The sequence below is a fragment of the Phyllostomus discolor genome, chromosome 7 (assembly GCF_004126475.2).
Source record: "Phyllostomus discolor isolate MPI-MPIP mPhyDis1 chromosome 7, mPhyDis1.pri.v3, whole genome shotgun sequence".
In the NCBI taxonomy this organism is placed as follows: Eukaryota; Metazoa; Chordata; class Mammalia; order Chiroptera; family Phyllostomidae; genus Phyllostomus; species Phyllostomus discolor.
Window position 1 is genome coordinate 55,611,252 of NC_040909.2, and position 18,010 is coordinate 55,629,261.

General features: G+C 39.9%; 1 protein-coding gene across 1 annotated transcript in view; it reads right to left on the bottom strand.

Annotated features, from left to right (window-relative positions):
- CADPS (calcium dependent secretion activator) overlaps positions 1-18,010 on the bottom strand; it is a 478,898-nt gene that overhangs the window by 146,143 nt on the left and 314,745 nt on the right. The window contains 2 exon segments of the mRNA XM_036030984.1: positions 3,190-3,402; positions 10,999-11,107. Of these exon segments, the coding sequence (XP_035886877.1) occupies positions 3,190-3,402; positions 10,999-11,107 (322 nt within the window).

Here is an 18,010-nt window from a genome sequence, read left to right on the forward strand (position 1 = left end):
GTGATGTGATTGTTTTGCATTTCTAAATACACTTGCACTGTAGTACCAGGAGACCAATCTACCCCAGCTTGCCCATGACTGAGGGGTGTCTGAGGACACAGGACTTCAGTGTCAAAACCAGGGAAGTCATGAGCTAATCTGGATGAGACAGTCACCCAGAGTATGAATTCTCACTTAGCTGATTGATCTTTTTAACAGTAGTGATTTGAATTTAACAAATTAAATGCAGCTATGAATTATTTAGTACATCACTCCAGTATAAATTATGGTACAATCCCCAAACTGTAGCCATTTTTTGGTGTATATAACCACTTGTGACACCACAGGATAAAATTCCTGGTTCCTTGTTTGGTCTTCCTCATGGGTTTCATACACCCCTAATTACAAATGAATTAAGTTCCAACTGGTTGGTTTCCTGTGCTGGTTTCTCAGTCCTGGAAACATATGCCTCACTTGCTGGTACTCTGGCTACAGTTTTTATGAAGTGCCTGAATTAGCAATAGATCAAATTTGGAGCCATGCTGAGGCTCTGCTTCTGGATAGTAAAGTAACTATGGGGTTACTGGGTTCCACACTGTTGGATTGAACCTCTGGGTAAGGGCTGTCATTTATTACATGCTGATAGTGTACTGTTGTGCAGACTGGGCACTGCACAACTCAATAGGGACCATTCACATTGTTGTCTGTGTGAAAAATGCCTCCTCCAGCACAATCTCTATGGCTGTGAGTGGTGGCCTTATTCTTAAAGAACCTGGTAGCTGTGATGGGGCCTCACACTATTTGGACAATCCCTATTCTTGGGCACTGATTAAGGAGGCAATAGAGAAGAAGGGGACTCAACAAACTGGGTATTGATAAATCTGAGAAGTGTGAATTATCTGACCTCACTCATCTGTAAGTTGTCTAATAAAAGTTTCTATGTCAGCTCAAGGAATGGCATACATCAACCTCACATGTACTCAGTGAATCTTCCTGCCGATGCCCAATGACCAGCACTTTAATTCCATAGCTAAATGAACCGTGTCCACAGGAGGAAATCAAAGTCAAGAGCCCTTGAGTACTTCCACAAAGAGACAGGCATCCATCCCCTCTTCTGCAGCTTCCATAGGTTGTCCTTTTCTTTTAAAATCAGTATTACTCCTGAATGTCCTTCCTCTTTCGTACTCTAGTGAGGAAAAGTGGGGCTAAACACAAACCAAGTAATAATTTCTTAATTGGTGTAGACAGTACACCAGACTAACTGAGTATAAAGTGAAATGACTTCAGGAAAAATGGAGATTATTTGGAAATAAAACCAGAATTTTCCAAATATCACCTGTGATCCATGTTTTATAAGGTTGATTTAGATGGTTACAATTATGAAATTTTTTCCTGACACACAGATAACTCCATGTCAGAGGGCTATGATAGGGTGTGTTGTTTCCAAATTTAAAAAAGGAGCCTACAGGGCAAGGTGAAAGGGGGAATTCCATCACAGAGGGGTTTTTTTAAATTAAATAAATATTGGGTATGCTTTTTCTCAACCAATAACTAAACAGGAAGAGATAATGCCTTCTCTTTTTATAGCTCTCAAACCTATCACAAGAAGAGAGTGGAGACATTGGGGTGGTTATGGTCAGGAGGGCTGTCCCTTTTTCCCCAAGTCCCTCCTCGACCTCTTCCTCAGTTTTTCAGGGTTTTTGTGTGGAAACCCATAGTGATTATGTGATTACTAGCAATGTTCCACAGGGAATGCGTTTTCCTTTAAGAACCATCAGTATTGGAGAGGAATTCCTGGGAGCACCAGATTAATAGTATTTGTCATCCAAAAAGAGTTTTTCCCTATCAGCAAAGGTGTTACAAGGTTAATAAGGATGGTCTTTATTAGACATAAATAGACATGACAGTGGAACTCACTGGAAAGAGAATTTACCTCTATTTCATTGCTGTAGCTGCAAAATTATTCCATTCATATCCATATTTTGTTTAAGAGCAAGAGAAAAGAGACTATGTCAAAACACTATGCTAAAGGTCAAGTTTGTATGCTTGGCCTTCACACTTGCTTTTCATTCTGCTGTACTTCTCTTGCTGCAGATGTTTGTGGGACTGACTCTCTACCATTTGAACTTAAGCTCAGATCATCTGTCTAAAATACCCTCTCCTCATTCATTCTCCAAGGTATGACCTTCCTCATAGTATTGTTCAGTATCTGAGTCTATTTTATTTATTTGTTGACTTGCTTGCTATTTAGATTCCTCCACTGATATGCAAGCATGAGCAAGTCAACAAAGAAATAAAATAGTCTGTTCATCATTTGTGTGTCTCATCACCTAGACAGTTGTTAAATAAACTAGACTGAATGAGTGGATTCCATGCTAAAGTAAGGAATCACTGTTATTATTTCTAAAAATGACTTGTCCCTGAGCTCTCTCTAATTGACTTGATAATGAAGGTACGACAAAACTCATTATTTAGGGTTAATGTTTATAGATAAAATAAATTACTTTGTTTGGTGCTTTATGTTTCCAATGTTGTCATCTCTGTTTTAATAAATGTCTCCAGCATATGCTGGATTTCACCTTACCCTGTGCATCAGAAGAGCAAGAGATAAAAAGTATCCCTAGGTAGCAAGAAGACATGGCAAAGGAAGAAATTAAAATGCATGCAGAGACAGGAGAGAAGAAATTGGAATATGAACTAGGTCTACTTAAAGAGATGGCTTCATTTTTGTGTTCTGGTATTTCACCTAAGAATGGGATTTTAGGTACCCTGGTTTTTATTTGTTTGTTTTCCATTACATGTGATAATGTCATAATTTATTTGTAAATGGTTCTAAGTTGCAAATTTAAATTTTTGTTAAACCAAGCCCTATTTCAGTAGTAAGAAATGGGGGAAGGACATACATAATCTACTGTTTTTGAAGGACTCAAACAAATACATGTTTGGTTGTGAATCCCAAACTCTCACAAAGAGATAAAAATCCACCTCAAATATACTTCTCTTTGTTTAGTCTTTAGAGTGTCAAGTATTGCACTTTAAAATTATTTTCATCTAACATGTTTGTCCCAAATTTTCCCCTGAATTCACTGTTTTCTTTTCAGCAAAGGTGATTTTATGAGTTTTTAATATTAAAGCATCTAGATTTTTCTAATTCATCTTTGGAAGATGTACTCTATAGAACTATTTTGAACAAAGGTCATATTTACTTACAAAATTGGGAGATGGGGGCATCCAGCTGAGGCACATTCCCTCCCTTGGCGTTGAGTTTCTGAACTTGGGTTGGGGGCACAGGCTTGTGTGACTGCCCAGTGGCCCGATACATGGCTTGGACCCACAGGATGCGATCTTGCTCATCATCACTTGCAAATATTACAGTATCTCCTTCTTTGACTGCATTGAAGAAGGCTCGGCCACCCTCCAAACCTGGAATAAAAGGGAATAAAAACTACTAAGCTGAGCTTCAATGTTCTTGGCAGGACTGAGCTCTGAAAAGGTGGTTTCCGATGCTTTTCCTTGGGCTAGAGAGGGGAGGAGCAATTTATCTGATTCCAGTGGGAAGGCTCACACCCATTTGCCTGGAGTGGGGCTGTGATGTTAAAAAGGTGTTTTTGAGTCTGGCTCTGGTCTCTGTCTTTGTCTGGCAGGGGACAGAGTTGTCAAGCAGGCTGTCCACAGGTTGGGTAACCCTCTGTCTATAAATATACTGTTATTTTTCTCATCCTTTACACAAACAAACAACAAAAGAAAATTTTTCTTTTCTTTTCTTTTCTTTTCTCCCACCCTACCTTTCTCTTTTCTTTTCACTATCAGGGGATTTCTATCAGGGTTGCTCAAATTTTCGTGCACATGTAAGTCCCCTGGGCATCTTAAAAATGCAGCCTCTGATTTAGTAGCTCTGGGGTAGAGCCCAAGAGTCTGCATTTCTTACAAGATCCCAGACTATGCAGATGGTGTTGATTCAAGGACCACACATTAAATACTGAGGGTCTCTCTCCTTCAATTCTGCCCTATTGCCCCTCCAATCAGGCTACTGCCCCAGTGAAGCTTTTCAAGGTCCACATTGACTTCCACACTGCTGAATCCAATGATCAAGTCAAAGTCCTTATTTTATTCTATCCATCTACTATCAGCAAAATTTGACACTCATTCTACTTTCTTTGAAATGCTTTCCCCACTTGGCTTCAGATCATCTGATTTCTACTTCCCTCCTTGGCTGCTGTTTGTCAGTCTCATGTGGGGGTTCCTCCTCTTCCTCTTGTCCTTTAATGTTGGAGCATCCTGGTGTTGTTTTTGGACCTCTTCTCTTCTTTATCTACACCTTCTGTCCCAGTGATGCCATCTCTCTTAAATACTATGAATATGCTTATGGGCCCTACATTTCTTCCTCCATTATGGATGTTACCCTTTGAATTGCACATCTTAATATCTTATGGTTTCCTTGACTCCTCCATGCAGATATCTAATAGACATCTGTACTATTATACCCAACACTGAGCTCCTCGTCTTTCATCCAAACTCCTCTCCAGCTCAGTGAAACTGAGCTCATCTGTCTAGTTGCTCAGGCCCATAGCTTCTCTCTGGACTCCTCACTTTCCAATGGAATTCTCATGGCTTAACCTTTAAGATAATATAGCAGAACTTGGCCCTTTCTTCCAACCCCAGTGCTGCTACCCTGAATCTAGACATGCACACCTCAGGTCTGGATTATTTTATAGCCTCCTATCTGATCTGTCTGCCTTCATCCTCACTCCTCACTCTCTATAGTCAACATGGTGGCCATGGTAATTGGTTTAGCATAAAAGTCAATTCATGTCACATGTTTGCTCAAAACCTGCCAGGGACCCCACTTTTCACTCAGAAAAAGTATAGGTTCTGACAAGGCCTGCAAGGCCCACAGGAATTGACCCTCCACTACTTTTATCTTCGTCTCTTACTCTCTCTCTCTCATGCACACATATATTTATTCACTTCATGGTGACCATGCGAGGCTCTTGCAGTTCATTGAAGACTCTGGGTGTGTTCTCATCTCAGGTCCTTTGCACTTGCTATTTCCTGTGCCTACATCACTTTTCCTCTAGATATGTGTATGATTCACACCCAAACTTCCTTCATGTCTTTGCTCGAATGTCACATTCTTGTGCAAGCCTTCCCTGATCTCTACCCCTCATTACTCATTGCTCTTAGCTTTCTTCATTTTCCTCCATAGTTCTTATCACCATCTTGAAAGCTATATAATTTACTTTATTTCATAAGGACAGGAAGTTTTTTCTGTTTTGTTTTCTGCTGTGTCCCTGGTACTTAGAATAGTACATGGTATATAGCAGGTGCTCAACAAGTACTTCTTAAATGAATAAATGAATGCTGCATAGAACCTCTTTTTCCATGGACAGTTCTCAAGGTTGCAGTACAGGAAAAGGGAGGCAGAAGCCTCTGTTTGAACACAGGCCACAGTTACAACGTGTCTGTCAACATATTCCAAAAGCTAGTATTTTGAAGTTACTGGGAACTCTCTGGCCAGCATGGGAAACTGAAGACTCAAAACCTCTGGCTGTAAAAATCTGTGAGGGTTGCAACAGTGGGAAAAACTCCAAGCCTCACAGGAGAGTCCATGGAGAGGCCTATGGGGTTCTAGAGTATACAAAAACCCACCCACCCAGGAATCAGAACCTGAGAGAGCACAATCTGCTTGTGGGAAGCAAAGGAAGTGACGGAAAGTGGGGTGAGAGCTGAGCAAGCAGTACTGTTCCCTCTCTAATCCCTCCCTCACAGATAGTGCCATAATACAGGGAAGAGGGTTGCCCCACTCTGGTGGATACCTAAGACTCTGTCTGTTACAATGTAACAGGTGCACTGAGACAAAGAGATATGGCCCAAATGAAAGAATAGATCAAAACTCCAGAAAAATAAGTGATGAGGAGATAGAAAACCTACCAGATGAAGAGTTTGAAACACTGGTAATCAGGATGTTCACAGAAATGATTGAGTTTGGTTGCAAAATGAAGGAAGAAATGAAGGTTATATGAAGTGAAATAAAGAAAAATATACAGGGAACCAATAGTGAAGGGAAGGAAACTGGGATTCAAGTCAACGATTTGGGAAAAAAGGAAGAAATAAACATCCAACTGAAACAGAATGAAGAAGCAGGAATTCAGAAAATTGAGGGGAGGCTCAGGAACCTCTGGGACAACTTTAAACATTCCAACATCCAAATCATAGGAGTGCCAGAAGGAGAAGAGGAAGAGCAAGAAATTGAAAACTTATTTAAATGAAGGAAAACTCCCCAATCTAGTGAAGGAAATAGATTTCCAGGAAGTCCAGGAAGCCCAGAGATTTCCAAAGAAATTGGACCCAAGGAAACACACACCAAAGCACATCATAATTATATTACCCAAGGTTAAAGATAAGGAGAGAATCTTAAAAGCAGCCAGAGAAAAGGAGAGAGTTACCTCCAAAGGAGTTTCCATAAGATTTCTCAAAAGAAACCTTACAGGAAAGAAGAGGCTGGAAAGAAGTATTTGAAGTCATGGAAGAAAAGGACCTACATCCAGGATTACTCTATCCAGCAAAGCTGTCATTTAGAATGGAAGGGCAGATAAAATGTTTCCCAGATAAGGTCAAATTAAAGGAGTTCATCATCACCAAGCTCTTATATGAAATGTTAAAGGGACTTATCTAAGAAATTGAAGAATATCAAAAACTATGAACATTAAAATGACAACAAACTCATAACTATCAACAACTGAACCTAAAAACAAAAACAAAAACTAAGCAAACAACTAGAACAGGAACAAAATCTCAGAAATGGAGAGCACATGGAGGTGTATCAGTGGAGAGGGTGGGAGGAGGAGATTTGGGGAAAAGGTACAGAGACCAAGAAGCATAACTGGTAGGTAAAAAATAGGAAGAGGTTAAGAATAGTATAGGAAATTGAGACACCAAAGACCCTATATGTACAACCCATGGACATGAAGTAAGAGGGGAGGGGACACAGGAGGATGGAGGGGGTGCAGGGTAGAGGAGAAAAAATTAGGACAACTGTAATAGCATAATCAATAAAATATACTTTTTGTAAAGTATAACCTTCAAGAAATTAAAGACAAAGAATCTCCTGGGATTCTAGAACAGTAAGTGGCTAATTCTTTACATGGAGGGCCTAGTAGTATAGTATTGTTAATTAAAGATTTTTGGTGGTTATAATTATGAGGGAGTAATTTTCCTAATTTTTAAGGAGGGTTTTGAAATGTGCAAATTGGGTAGGTGATACACAGTTAGGAAGCTGGAGAAACCTGATGAAATGAGTGGACGGCATGATAATGTGGAAAATTCTGGAGGGGCAAGAGAAGGAAGAAGAGCTTTGAGGGAAGATTTAAGCTATGAGATGTAAGTAAGAAGGAACTCAAAGAGGAGTGGTCAACAGACCTTTTGTAGTTTAGGCTCATGGTAACCTTTGGGATGAGCTCCTTTGATATTGTCAGGGAATGCCAGGTACATATCACTTGGTAAGAACTCTCCATGGCCCACATTCCCAGGGCCTGCAGCTACTTTAAGAAAGTTAGTTAACAGGGTTGCCTCAAAATGGAGAGAAAGAGAAGGAAAGATACTAAGAAGTTTTCAGATTTTGTATTTAATCCTCCCAATAGCCCTCTGAGAGAAGTACTATTTTTCCCATTTTATAAATAAAAAATTGAGTCACAGAGAAGGCAATAACTAGTTCATGAACACAAAGTGGGACTGTAAGCATCGGAGATGGGCTTCTAATCCTGGCTGTCTGATGCAGAGCTGACAACTGTAACCACTGTGTGGTATGACCATGCAGCCTGGACAATGTGGCTGGCCACATAGCCACAGCTCTCTGAGCATCAGTTATTAACAACACTGAAAAGCCCAATCGTGGAGGCAGCAGGATAAACAGAAACATCTACAGCAGTGGCAACATGACAGCAGTGGAGAGCAACAGAGCTTTTCCAGAAAGCACAGGAGACAAGGACATACCAATGAGAGCAAGGAGGCAGCAGAGCAACCCAGATGGAAAAAACTAAGGGGAAGGGAAGGTGAACACTGACTTGTGCTTCAAGACAGCAGAGTCTTAGACAATGTAGCAAATTTGTGGGGCTGAATCTACAAAATGTGATGTGTGACAGTGCACAGGCTCTCCATGGAGTACCCCACAGGTACTGTCCTGCCAAGATCAAGAGGACATGCCTGGAATGGACAGGGGCAGAACAGGAAAGGAATGCTGGCCCTCTCTCTGCAGGAGAGAGTGGCCAACAGCAAACATGGATATAGCCTATTTATGGCTATGGTAAAGTTGTTAAAGACTTCATTTAGTTTAAATTGTGCCACTAAATTATTCTGAATGAATATCCTTTCATTTGAACACTTCATCATTTATTCTAATAGCAATTGAGAGACTGTTGTATATTCTCTGAACCACACCTAGGGAAAGGTAAAGTGAAGCATTTTTACCTTCAGCTTAAAATGAGTAGCCTACCCTGGTCAGGTGGCTCAGTTGGTTGGAGCATCATCCCATACACCAAAAGATGGGGAGGTTCAGTCTCCAGTCAGGGCACATGCCTAGGTGTAGGTTCCATCCCATCAGGGTGTGTGCAGGAGGTAACGGATCAATGATTCTCTTTCCCCCTTCTCTCTCTTTAAAATCAACAAATATATCCTCAAGTGAGGCTTTTAAAAAATTGAGTAGCCTGTATATAAAAATTTACATATAGTTATTTACCAATTCCTCAAATTAATATGTCAAGGACCCTAAATAGGTAAATTCTATTTAGTGCAAATGTTTGTGTCTGGGTGACCACTGGGTCCCAGGCTAGGCAAGATCTTATACAGCTACAAGGCTACCTACCCCATAAACACCTCCACCAGCTGGGTCCACTCACCATCTGAATAAAGCCAAGAGGAGGGGGACAGATGGACTCAGAAGTCCTCTCCATTTGCACACTTACCTTTCGGGGGGTAATTGGGGAGACTCCTCACAACTCTGTGGACATTGGCTAAATTGTATGTAACTTCTGATCCCTGGCTGGAAAACTTTACTGTGCATAAGAATTCCCTTATGGGGCTTATTGAAATATGAGGAGTCTGCTCTCCCCTCTTCTGGTTCATAGGTTAGGATTGGGGCCCAGAAACTTTTATTTTACATAAGCACTCTTTGAGAAATTTGGAGTTAGACTTTTCTTATGACAATTGGGAGCATTTAAATCTCATTTTCAATCTAACATTACTTTGAAAATAAATAGGACTTGGCACACAGAAAGGCAAAGAAGTTGCTTGTTATTCTCAAGAACATAATCAATTTACTTTTTCATTTACATCTTTGGTAAAGGAATTTATAAATTATATCCTGTGGGATCAATGCAATTAAAAAGAAGAGAAGCTTTTATAATATACATGCACATTCCTTTTGCTTGTAGATAGAACGGCTTTCTCTCCTCTTCTGCCTTCCTGCAGGAAGAAGATTCTGTTTTTATGTGGTAAAATAATAACTATGGCTTCTTGCAAGTGCCACAGGGTGACAGGGCTGGAACCTTGAGTCCCAGTTAAGTTTCTTCCTTTACAAAACGGGATAATAATCCTGGTCTTGTCTACTTCATGGGTGGGATTGCAGTGAGGACCAAATGCAATCATGTGGAGGAAAAGAGTGGTGAATTACTGTCAGAAGATGTGATCATTATCCCCTCTCATATTGGACCACCAGCTTCCCACTGTAACCTGGAGGTCTTAGTAAAGATGAATTCCATTTCTCTGAACAGAACTCAGTGGTTTGAGGAGATCACAAACCATCACAGGACACAGCTGAGGGTTGGCTTTTTAATGCAGGAGCCACATCCTTTCCATGAGATGTTGCATGAAATTGTTTCAAACTCGTAAGTTCTATTCATTATGAAAGATTTCCAGACAGAGCCTTTAATTCATTTATTTGGTTAGCTCTGTATCCCATTCTGGCAGGATGCTAATGACCTCCTAGTGCATGGAGTTGGTCCAAGCCACTCCTGTGGTATTGTGAAGGTGCTAATTTGCTTAAGTGGGCTGAGCCTATGGCCTTTCCTGCCACACCCTTCCAGGTTAATACCGCATCTTCTCTCAAACTCTGTTATTCTTTTATGCGTATTTTGTTGCATGTGGAAGAGCAATATGGGAGTAGAAAAAAGGTTTTGGGCCAAATAATGCAGTATGGTTGGAAATGCTTCCCTTGTGCAGATTTGGCATAAAAATAAACTTCTCTGGGAAAGGGCTGTTGGTGCTTGTTGTTCATTAATATGCTGAAATGATTTCACACCACCCTCCCGCCCATTTTGAAGGTTCTTTGAGGCTGATTTCTATTCACTTTTTTTCTAGGAAGAAGATAAAATGGGTGGGGGTAGCGAGAGAGGTGTGAGGGGGCAGGATGTAGAACTTATGAGAAATACTACCATTTGTGTGGTTTTCTTAGTTACATAAGGCTTAGGAGCTTGGATGTCTATGCTTGTGCATTGGTGTCATCTTAGGAAAAAAAGACATTTAGGGAGAGTTCTCTTTTTAAGTGCCATTGGCCAGCCTTGAATTGTAGTTAGCATACATAGATGCACAGGGCAACCTCACATGAACATGGAGATACAATACACCAACACACATCACTGGTGGAAAACCACACACACACACACACAGAGTCCTTGGTGTGTTAACATAGGACTTATTTCTCAGGAATTTTTTTTAGCATTGTAGGATAGAGTACATATTTGATGTGGGTACGGGTATGTAAAAGAAAAATATATTATGTTTTCTTTTTGGTTTTACAAGGATCCCTTGGGAAAAAAACAGTTCTTGATTGGGAACTCATTTCCTCAACCAAGATAGAAGTTCCATGGGGTCAGGGGTTGTCACTGTCCTGTCACCTTTGAAAGGCTGGGAACATGGCTTACTTCAAGCCTAGCATGAAGGAAGTGCCCACCAAATATTAATTGATCATTGATTTGGGAAAGGGGAGAGCTTTGTAGGTTCATGGCCTATAGGGTGGGTGGGTACCTGGCTGGGGGTCGGTGTAGTCCACAGTGTAGCCATCCAGTTGTAGAAGTTCCTGAGGCTCTGCTTTTTTCTCCCGATAACTGCACATGGCAAAGGTGTACTGACTGACCTGGGAAAGAAGAGCAATTTGTGAGGTTGGTCCCCTAGAGCCCATCTTCCTAGAAGAAATGCCTACTCTTTAAGCCTGTCCTTTTCCCAAGGCTCTGTGCTCAGGAGCTAGGTTCAAATTGAATACTGTCACCTCTTGGCTGTGTGACATGGAGCAAGTTACTTCCCCTCACTGGTCTTCTTGTTACCTCATCTATATACTGTGTGTAATCTGAGAACTACCTCCTCATTCACTTCATTTGAAGATTTGATTGAGTTCACATGTGGAATGCACTTAAACACATTTCCTAATGCTTAGTAACAGCTTGATAATAGTTTGCTATTATCATTACTGCTGTTATTTTATTTGGGATAAGCCACATGAAATTGCCATGTTTGTGGGTCAAAACTGGTTGAATACTGGCACTTGCCAGCCCTAGCCGAGACTGCCAAGCTCACAGACATAACACAGACCTTTTGGTCAGGAGTTAGGGCCAACACTTTTTAAAATTTATATCCCAACTTTTAAATATCTTTTAAGTATTTTAATTTTTGCAAGTCAATTCTCAGCATCAAGCTGTACATTTCATCCACCACCACCACCCTCCTTCCACTGAGTGCTTTTGGTTGTTTTGAAAAGTCTTTTCATTCAGACAAATGCCAGAGTGACATGCTGTCATAAACAATGAGCACTCAATTGCTAAGTGCTGGTCATGGTAGAGCCATCCTCACCCCAACAGTATGATTCTTGTCCCTGGTGCAGCCCTCACTACTGACACGGTAGGCCTGCCAGTGCTGGGAGAGTGGCAGGTCAGCCTTTAGACCCACTGTGGATACTTAGCATTTTTTGCATTTGGCTTCTCTGTGAGATGAGCTATTGGGAGAATGAGCATCCTCTGAGCTTCAGGCTAAAAGCTTGTGGGCATATTTAGCATTCATGGATGTCAGGTGTCTTGGTGTAGGAGTGCCATATCCCTCATCTCTTAGTTCCTTTTATTAAAAAAGACATTTTCTAAGTGAACTTTGATCCCTTTGGGTCATTCTTAGTCTTCTTCTCCACAGTGAGGTTTGTCATTTTTTTAAATGTCAATAAGAAGTCGGCGCTTTCAAGTCCTGCACATATCTCCCACACAGGAGGCCTGAAGGTCCCGGTGGCTAGATAAAGGGAGTCCACTGGAGAACATTGTACTGGTTGGTTGATCTTCTGCTGCCCTCTGTTGGTTCCTGGTGAAAACCTTCTGCACAACTCTTTCTTTACTATGTATATGGTTTGTAGAGTCTGTTCCCTACATTGTAAGGCCTTGATGGGCTTCAAGGGAAACAGCCAGATCACTGAGTATTTTCATAAGTGGACATGTGTTAGTCTTTTTAATAAGCAGAACACCCAACAGCATCCTAAAAGTGAGGTTTAAGAGTTCAAACTTGGTGGTCACACAGGCCTGCAGCCCCATCCCAGTTCTGATAAGCTGTCACCTAAGTTTCAGGGTCCTCATCTGTATTTTACCTGTGTGTTATTGGTGCTAGAGGATTAATTGAGCAGTTAAGGGCTTTATACTGTGTGTGACCCTCACATAGAAAACACTCAATATATGCATTTATAAAAACAATTTCCTGGCATTTGGCACTAACATTCTCATATAGAATAACTAAGTAGGTATACTTGCCTACTAGATTATAAATCCTTTGAGGGCCAGCCTAAGCAGTTTTATATCTGGGTTTTATTTCACTTCCCATAAGCAAAATCCACCATATAGTGGGTATTCACTAATTGAGTCTGATTGTTTCTAGAAGTTAAGTATGTATAATCTAATAGAGAGGTATTTTTCTCAAAAATTTACATATATTACTCCAAGCACAGCACCAGGCTTTTTGAACCCATTACTGGTCCTATAGATAACTGATCCCCCATGACATGACAGTAATTACAGATAGCCGAGATGGCTGGATGGTGATTTTTACCTATCTCTGGCAATAAAGATGATACAGTTTGCAATGTGATGATTAGCCAAACAAGTAGAGAGCTGCCGACACTCATCTGAGATCAGAAAAAAATCACAACAAAAGAATGTTATTTCAAGATCATGCATTTACTATCACAATACTACATGCTCTGGGCTTTTTGAGTTTTCCTTGGTTCAGTTGCTTGCTTCTTGGAGCATTAGATGTTGCTGCCCTCTTCTGGTAAAGCAGCTCAAGTTGTTCCTGACTAAATCGGGGCTAAAATACACTTGAGGCGGTGACTAGGACTGCTTTAATTTGCGATTTGGCAATTTACTTTAGAAAATAAAGGAAGGGAGAAAAAATGATTTCTCTTTGAATATTTCTACTTATTTCTAATTTGTGGGGAGCCTCAGCTTTTCTAGAGTGTTTGAGGGTGAAGGAATAGCAAAGGTTTGGCAGCTTTTTATTTTTGTTTTTAAGCATCCACAAGACATCACTAAGTGAAAGTAATTCCCAGTTAAGTGCATGTTTTTATGTGATAGTATATATAATTCTACTTAAGTTACAATTTGAAGAAAATTAATGATATAATGAACACTGCTATAATAATAGCATTGCACAGCCTTGAATTCATGTTAGAAGTCAGAGAGTCAGCTACCCCAGTCTGACAACCTGGACTAGAACAAAAAAACATAAAGATCTGGTGATGTCAAATCACCTGCAGACATCTAAAAATGCACTCTGGAAGACTACAATTTTCACATCTTTGGGATTTTTAGCTGCTGTGTAACCTTTTCATGGAATCATGGAATTGGCTGTTGGGACTTCTGAAGACACAATCTTCCAGCTTTTGTTTTAAAGAAGGCTGAACCTCAGATACACAAGGAACCCTTTAGTTCATTTCCAACCACTTATTTAAACTAAGTTTTGCAATAATGTTTCATAAAGCATGGACTGAGGCCACATTCCTTAGAGAGTGAGTATCTAGTGGAGGTAGGTTATAAATATGCAGATTTTTAAAGTCAGACCAATTGAAACAGAATGTCAGGTCTGAGTGGACCTCAGGAATCTCTAATTATCTCATAATTATCTCAGATATTTCTTAATGTACACTAAAATTTGAGAACGTATGTTTTAACATACAGGAACTGTCCAGAAATTTTAAGTTTGCTCTGAGTTTCAATTACACTTAGCAGCTAGAGTTCACTTATGAGACAAGAGGGTCAGTCCTTTCTTGTCCCTCTCTGTCCTTTCTCCCGACATCCATGAAAGACTAAAATACTTGGACATACAACTAATGAAATACATTTTGTCTAAATTCCTTTTCTTGCCTTCACTATCTTTCTATGAGAATGATTGAGCTGTCATTTTTACTGAACCCTGGTTACTAGCCCTTGTCTAGAGTTCCGATACATACATTTTTTAAAAGGCTTGTACTTGAACAACAATTAAAATAAAAAAATGTTTAAAAAATGCTTATTTTTATGGCAGATTCACTCATTCATTCAACAAATACTTAGGTAGTATGTTGGGTGCTGGGAATATAAAGATATACAAAACCTGATGTGGTTCCTGCCCTCATGCCAGAAGGCAGACATTAATTATATTACCTCAGAGATTTATAACTTTAATGGTAATATGTATTAGAGAGATCTATGTACTATCAGAGCTTGGGGATTTGGTGTAGTTGGGTGGTCAGGACAGTTTTCATGAGGAAACATTGACCAACTGAGCCAAGATCAGAGGATGAAGAAAATTTTTACGATGTGCACACAGTTCCTGGGACCAAGGACCATTTTTAATGTGACGTGACTGTGTATGAAGAATCACAGAGTCTTGAGTGACATTGACAGAAGAATAGGTTTTGGAGCCATACATAACTGGATTTGATTCTTAGATCTGTTATTTTCTAGGTATGTGATATCAGGCATTTCAGTTAACTTCGCTGAGACTCAGTTTAATTATCTTTAAATGGAGATGATAATATCTAGGACATTTCTCCATGTCGGCATGCACAGCATTTATTTTCCTCTGGTAACTGAATCCTGATTTTCCTCGGGGCATCACCTTCTTCTCTACTTTCAGCCCATAGAGTCTGTGTGGGACTAATTGTGTCTCTAGCGGGAGGTAGGATGGGTGGGACATGTGGTTCATGCCTGGCCAATCAATATCACATCTTCTTGGCTTCAGTGATTGGTGTAGGGGTGGGCACATGACCACTTCGAGCTAATGAAAGCTCAATAGGGGTCTCTGCTAGACCTACTGGGATTGAAAAGCTTTGTTTCCTCTGGGGTTGCTAAACTGTTTGAAGAGTTGTACTGCCAGTTTGCTTTACAGAGAGAGCTTGCTTCAGGGTAAAGCCAGCTCAGAGGAAAGCACAGTCAAAAGATGGTAGACAGAGACTGAGTTTTGTTGACTTTGTTTGAGCCCTGGACCTAGCCTTGCCAGAAGACTCATTAATTACTAACTTAATGAACTAAGCAGTATAATTCTTCCCCTTTTAAAACTTAAGCTAGTTTTGGCTGATTATTGTCAGTTGCAACCAGAATATAATCAGAAATGCCCTTTAGGGCAATAAAGTTGTAAAGTTGAGTGGAAAAGAACCACTCATTTAGAGTGATACATTATTCAACTACTTGTACGTCTTACAATTTATTTTCATGGTTCACTTATTTTAATATTGTTTCCAGGTGACAGCTGCTGTATTCCAAGGCATTTTATATTATTCGACAATGTATTTTATTCCATTTACATTTAGCAATTTTTCTGAAAGCTGGGACAGTCAGAGGCTGTTTTTTAGTTCTACTATTATCTGTAGTAAATTAGAAATAGGATATGGCTTTAGGGACCACATTGGTTCTATCTGATGTGAGGCAAGTAAACTCTAGAAATCGTATACACATAAAATCTCTTTGAACACCAGTTCTGCCTGAGTGCTTGGAGTCACAGAATATATTTGGAGTTAGAAGACCTGTGTTAGGTTTCATATTGGCTGCCTAGGACCCACAGGCTATGAGTAGGTCAGTGAATCTCACTTAGCTCTAATATAGAAAGGGGATAAAACTTGTCCTCGCTGCAGTGTAGAAAGATTGTAAAGATGAAGTGAACCTTGTAAACTCTGAAAGAACACATAAATATAAGTAATAATTAACCTTATTAGAGGAACCACAGAATATTATGGTGCTAAAAGGGGGAACATATCTTAGGAATACTTTGGCTGGAAACCAATCAAAAGCTGATTTTAACCTGAAATCCTTTGAGCAGAGAAGAAAAATATTTAAAAGAAAAAGATGATCGAGGACAGACTTTCCAGCCTGGTATGGCTGATGAGTTGGCTGTTTCTTTTCCTTCCCCTAGACACCAGGGTGAAGAGTTTATGAAGGAATGTAAAGAACTGGTACCATTATCTTTGGCATTGGTTTGGTCAGTCCTAACAATGTGTTTGGTTCTCCTTATTGTGGCCTTGGGGGTTTAGAATGAGTGTACCTAGCAATTTCTTGACTTAGGGTGCTGAAGACCCATTTCTCTTTAATCCTTGGATTACAGTTAACAGCCATTTTCTTAGGGCATTTATTAGAATTTAAAGGAACAGGGCTGAGGAGGCTTTGTCATGTCATTTGCAAATAATCATCTGTTAAGCTACTCTGGTGCTTAGCTTTGTGGAGAACATAGAGTCTAAGAGGGTATGGTCTAAAGAGAATGGGAGACTTCATTTTAAAAGGGACAATGACTACTGAGGTAATATTTCTCCAAGGTAGTCTTCAGACAGCCTTCATCAGCATTTCCTGGTGCTTGTAAAAAGTACCGATTTCTGGACCTTGTCCTAGACATACTGCATCAGAATTTTCTGCATGGTGCTTTGGGATTTTAAACAACATCCAGTACAGGTCCTAGGCTTTTACATGGTGAACACGGTCTTATCTTGTAGGAACACTTATGTGTCTTGCACAAAAACACCCTGCAACTGCTTCATACCTTTTACAGTTGGTGGAGCAGACTCCAGCCACATTTGTAATAATTTCAGCCCTGATCTTTAAATGGGATTGTGGCTTTGGTTCAACACCATCTGTGGATGTCTTTGTCCCTGATTAATAGGAGGTCCATTTGCAACCTACCTTTGGTTTTCCAAAGTGGTAGCATTAAAAGGGACCTTTACTTAGGGAGGGTGCCTTCAATAGTTCTGCATCACAGACATATGTATATATTTATATATTATAATATATATACTATATTTATAATATATGGAGATTTTATGTATATATATACATAAAATATATATATAGAGAGAATGATTTTATATATATACATAATATATATATATATATATATATATATAGAGAGAGAGAGAGAGAGAGAGAGAGAGAGAGAGAGAATGATTGGAGGGGAGATGATTTTGAGATTTTGAGGAGACTGGTGTTGGATGTGTACTTCTTTTAGGATTTTCAAACAAATTTCATTATATTAAATCTAATAGAATGCAAAATTGTGTTAGAAATTATGCGCTGAAAACTCTGTAAAAAAATACTCCATGAGACCTAGCATCTGAGTGCAAAGAAATAAAACTTCTGTAAGTCACTTGGGTAGATATGTTTCCAGTGTGGTGGTTCTCCACAGAGCCCCTCTGAGACTGCCTGGGGACCTGGGCCAGGCTGTGTAGCATCAGTTTCTTTCTCCAAAATTGACCAGACTGCTTAACCTGGTTTCATTTGCATTTTAAGTTTCAGTGGAAGGGTTTGGTGGCTAAAGAGGAGATTGAAAATCCTTTGTATATTTGACTGAATTCAACAAGGCAGCAGCTGGGTACTGATTGTCATGGCCTAGACTGCCATCTTTTTCTTCAGGCCTCCTGAGATATTTTTGTTTCCCTGAATTGGGCCAAAACTGGTGCCCTTGAACTTATCTCTTGTAATTAAGTTGGCATTGTATTTGTTTCAAATGGGGTGAGTTTATCATTTTGATAAAACATCTGTAGATGTGATGATTT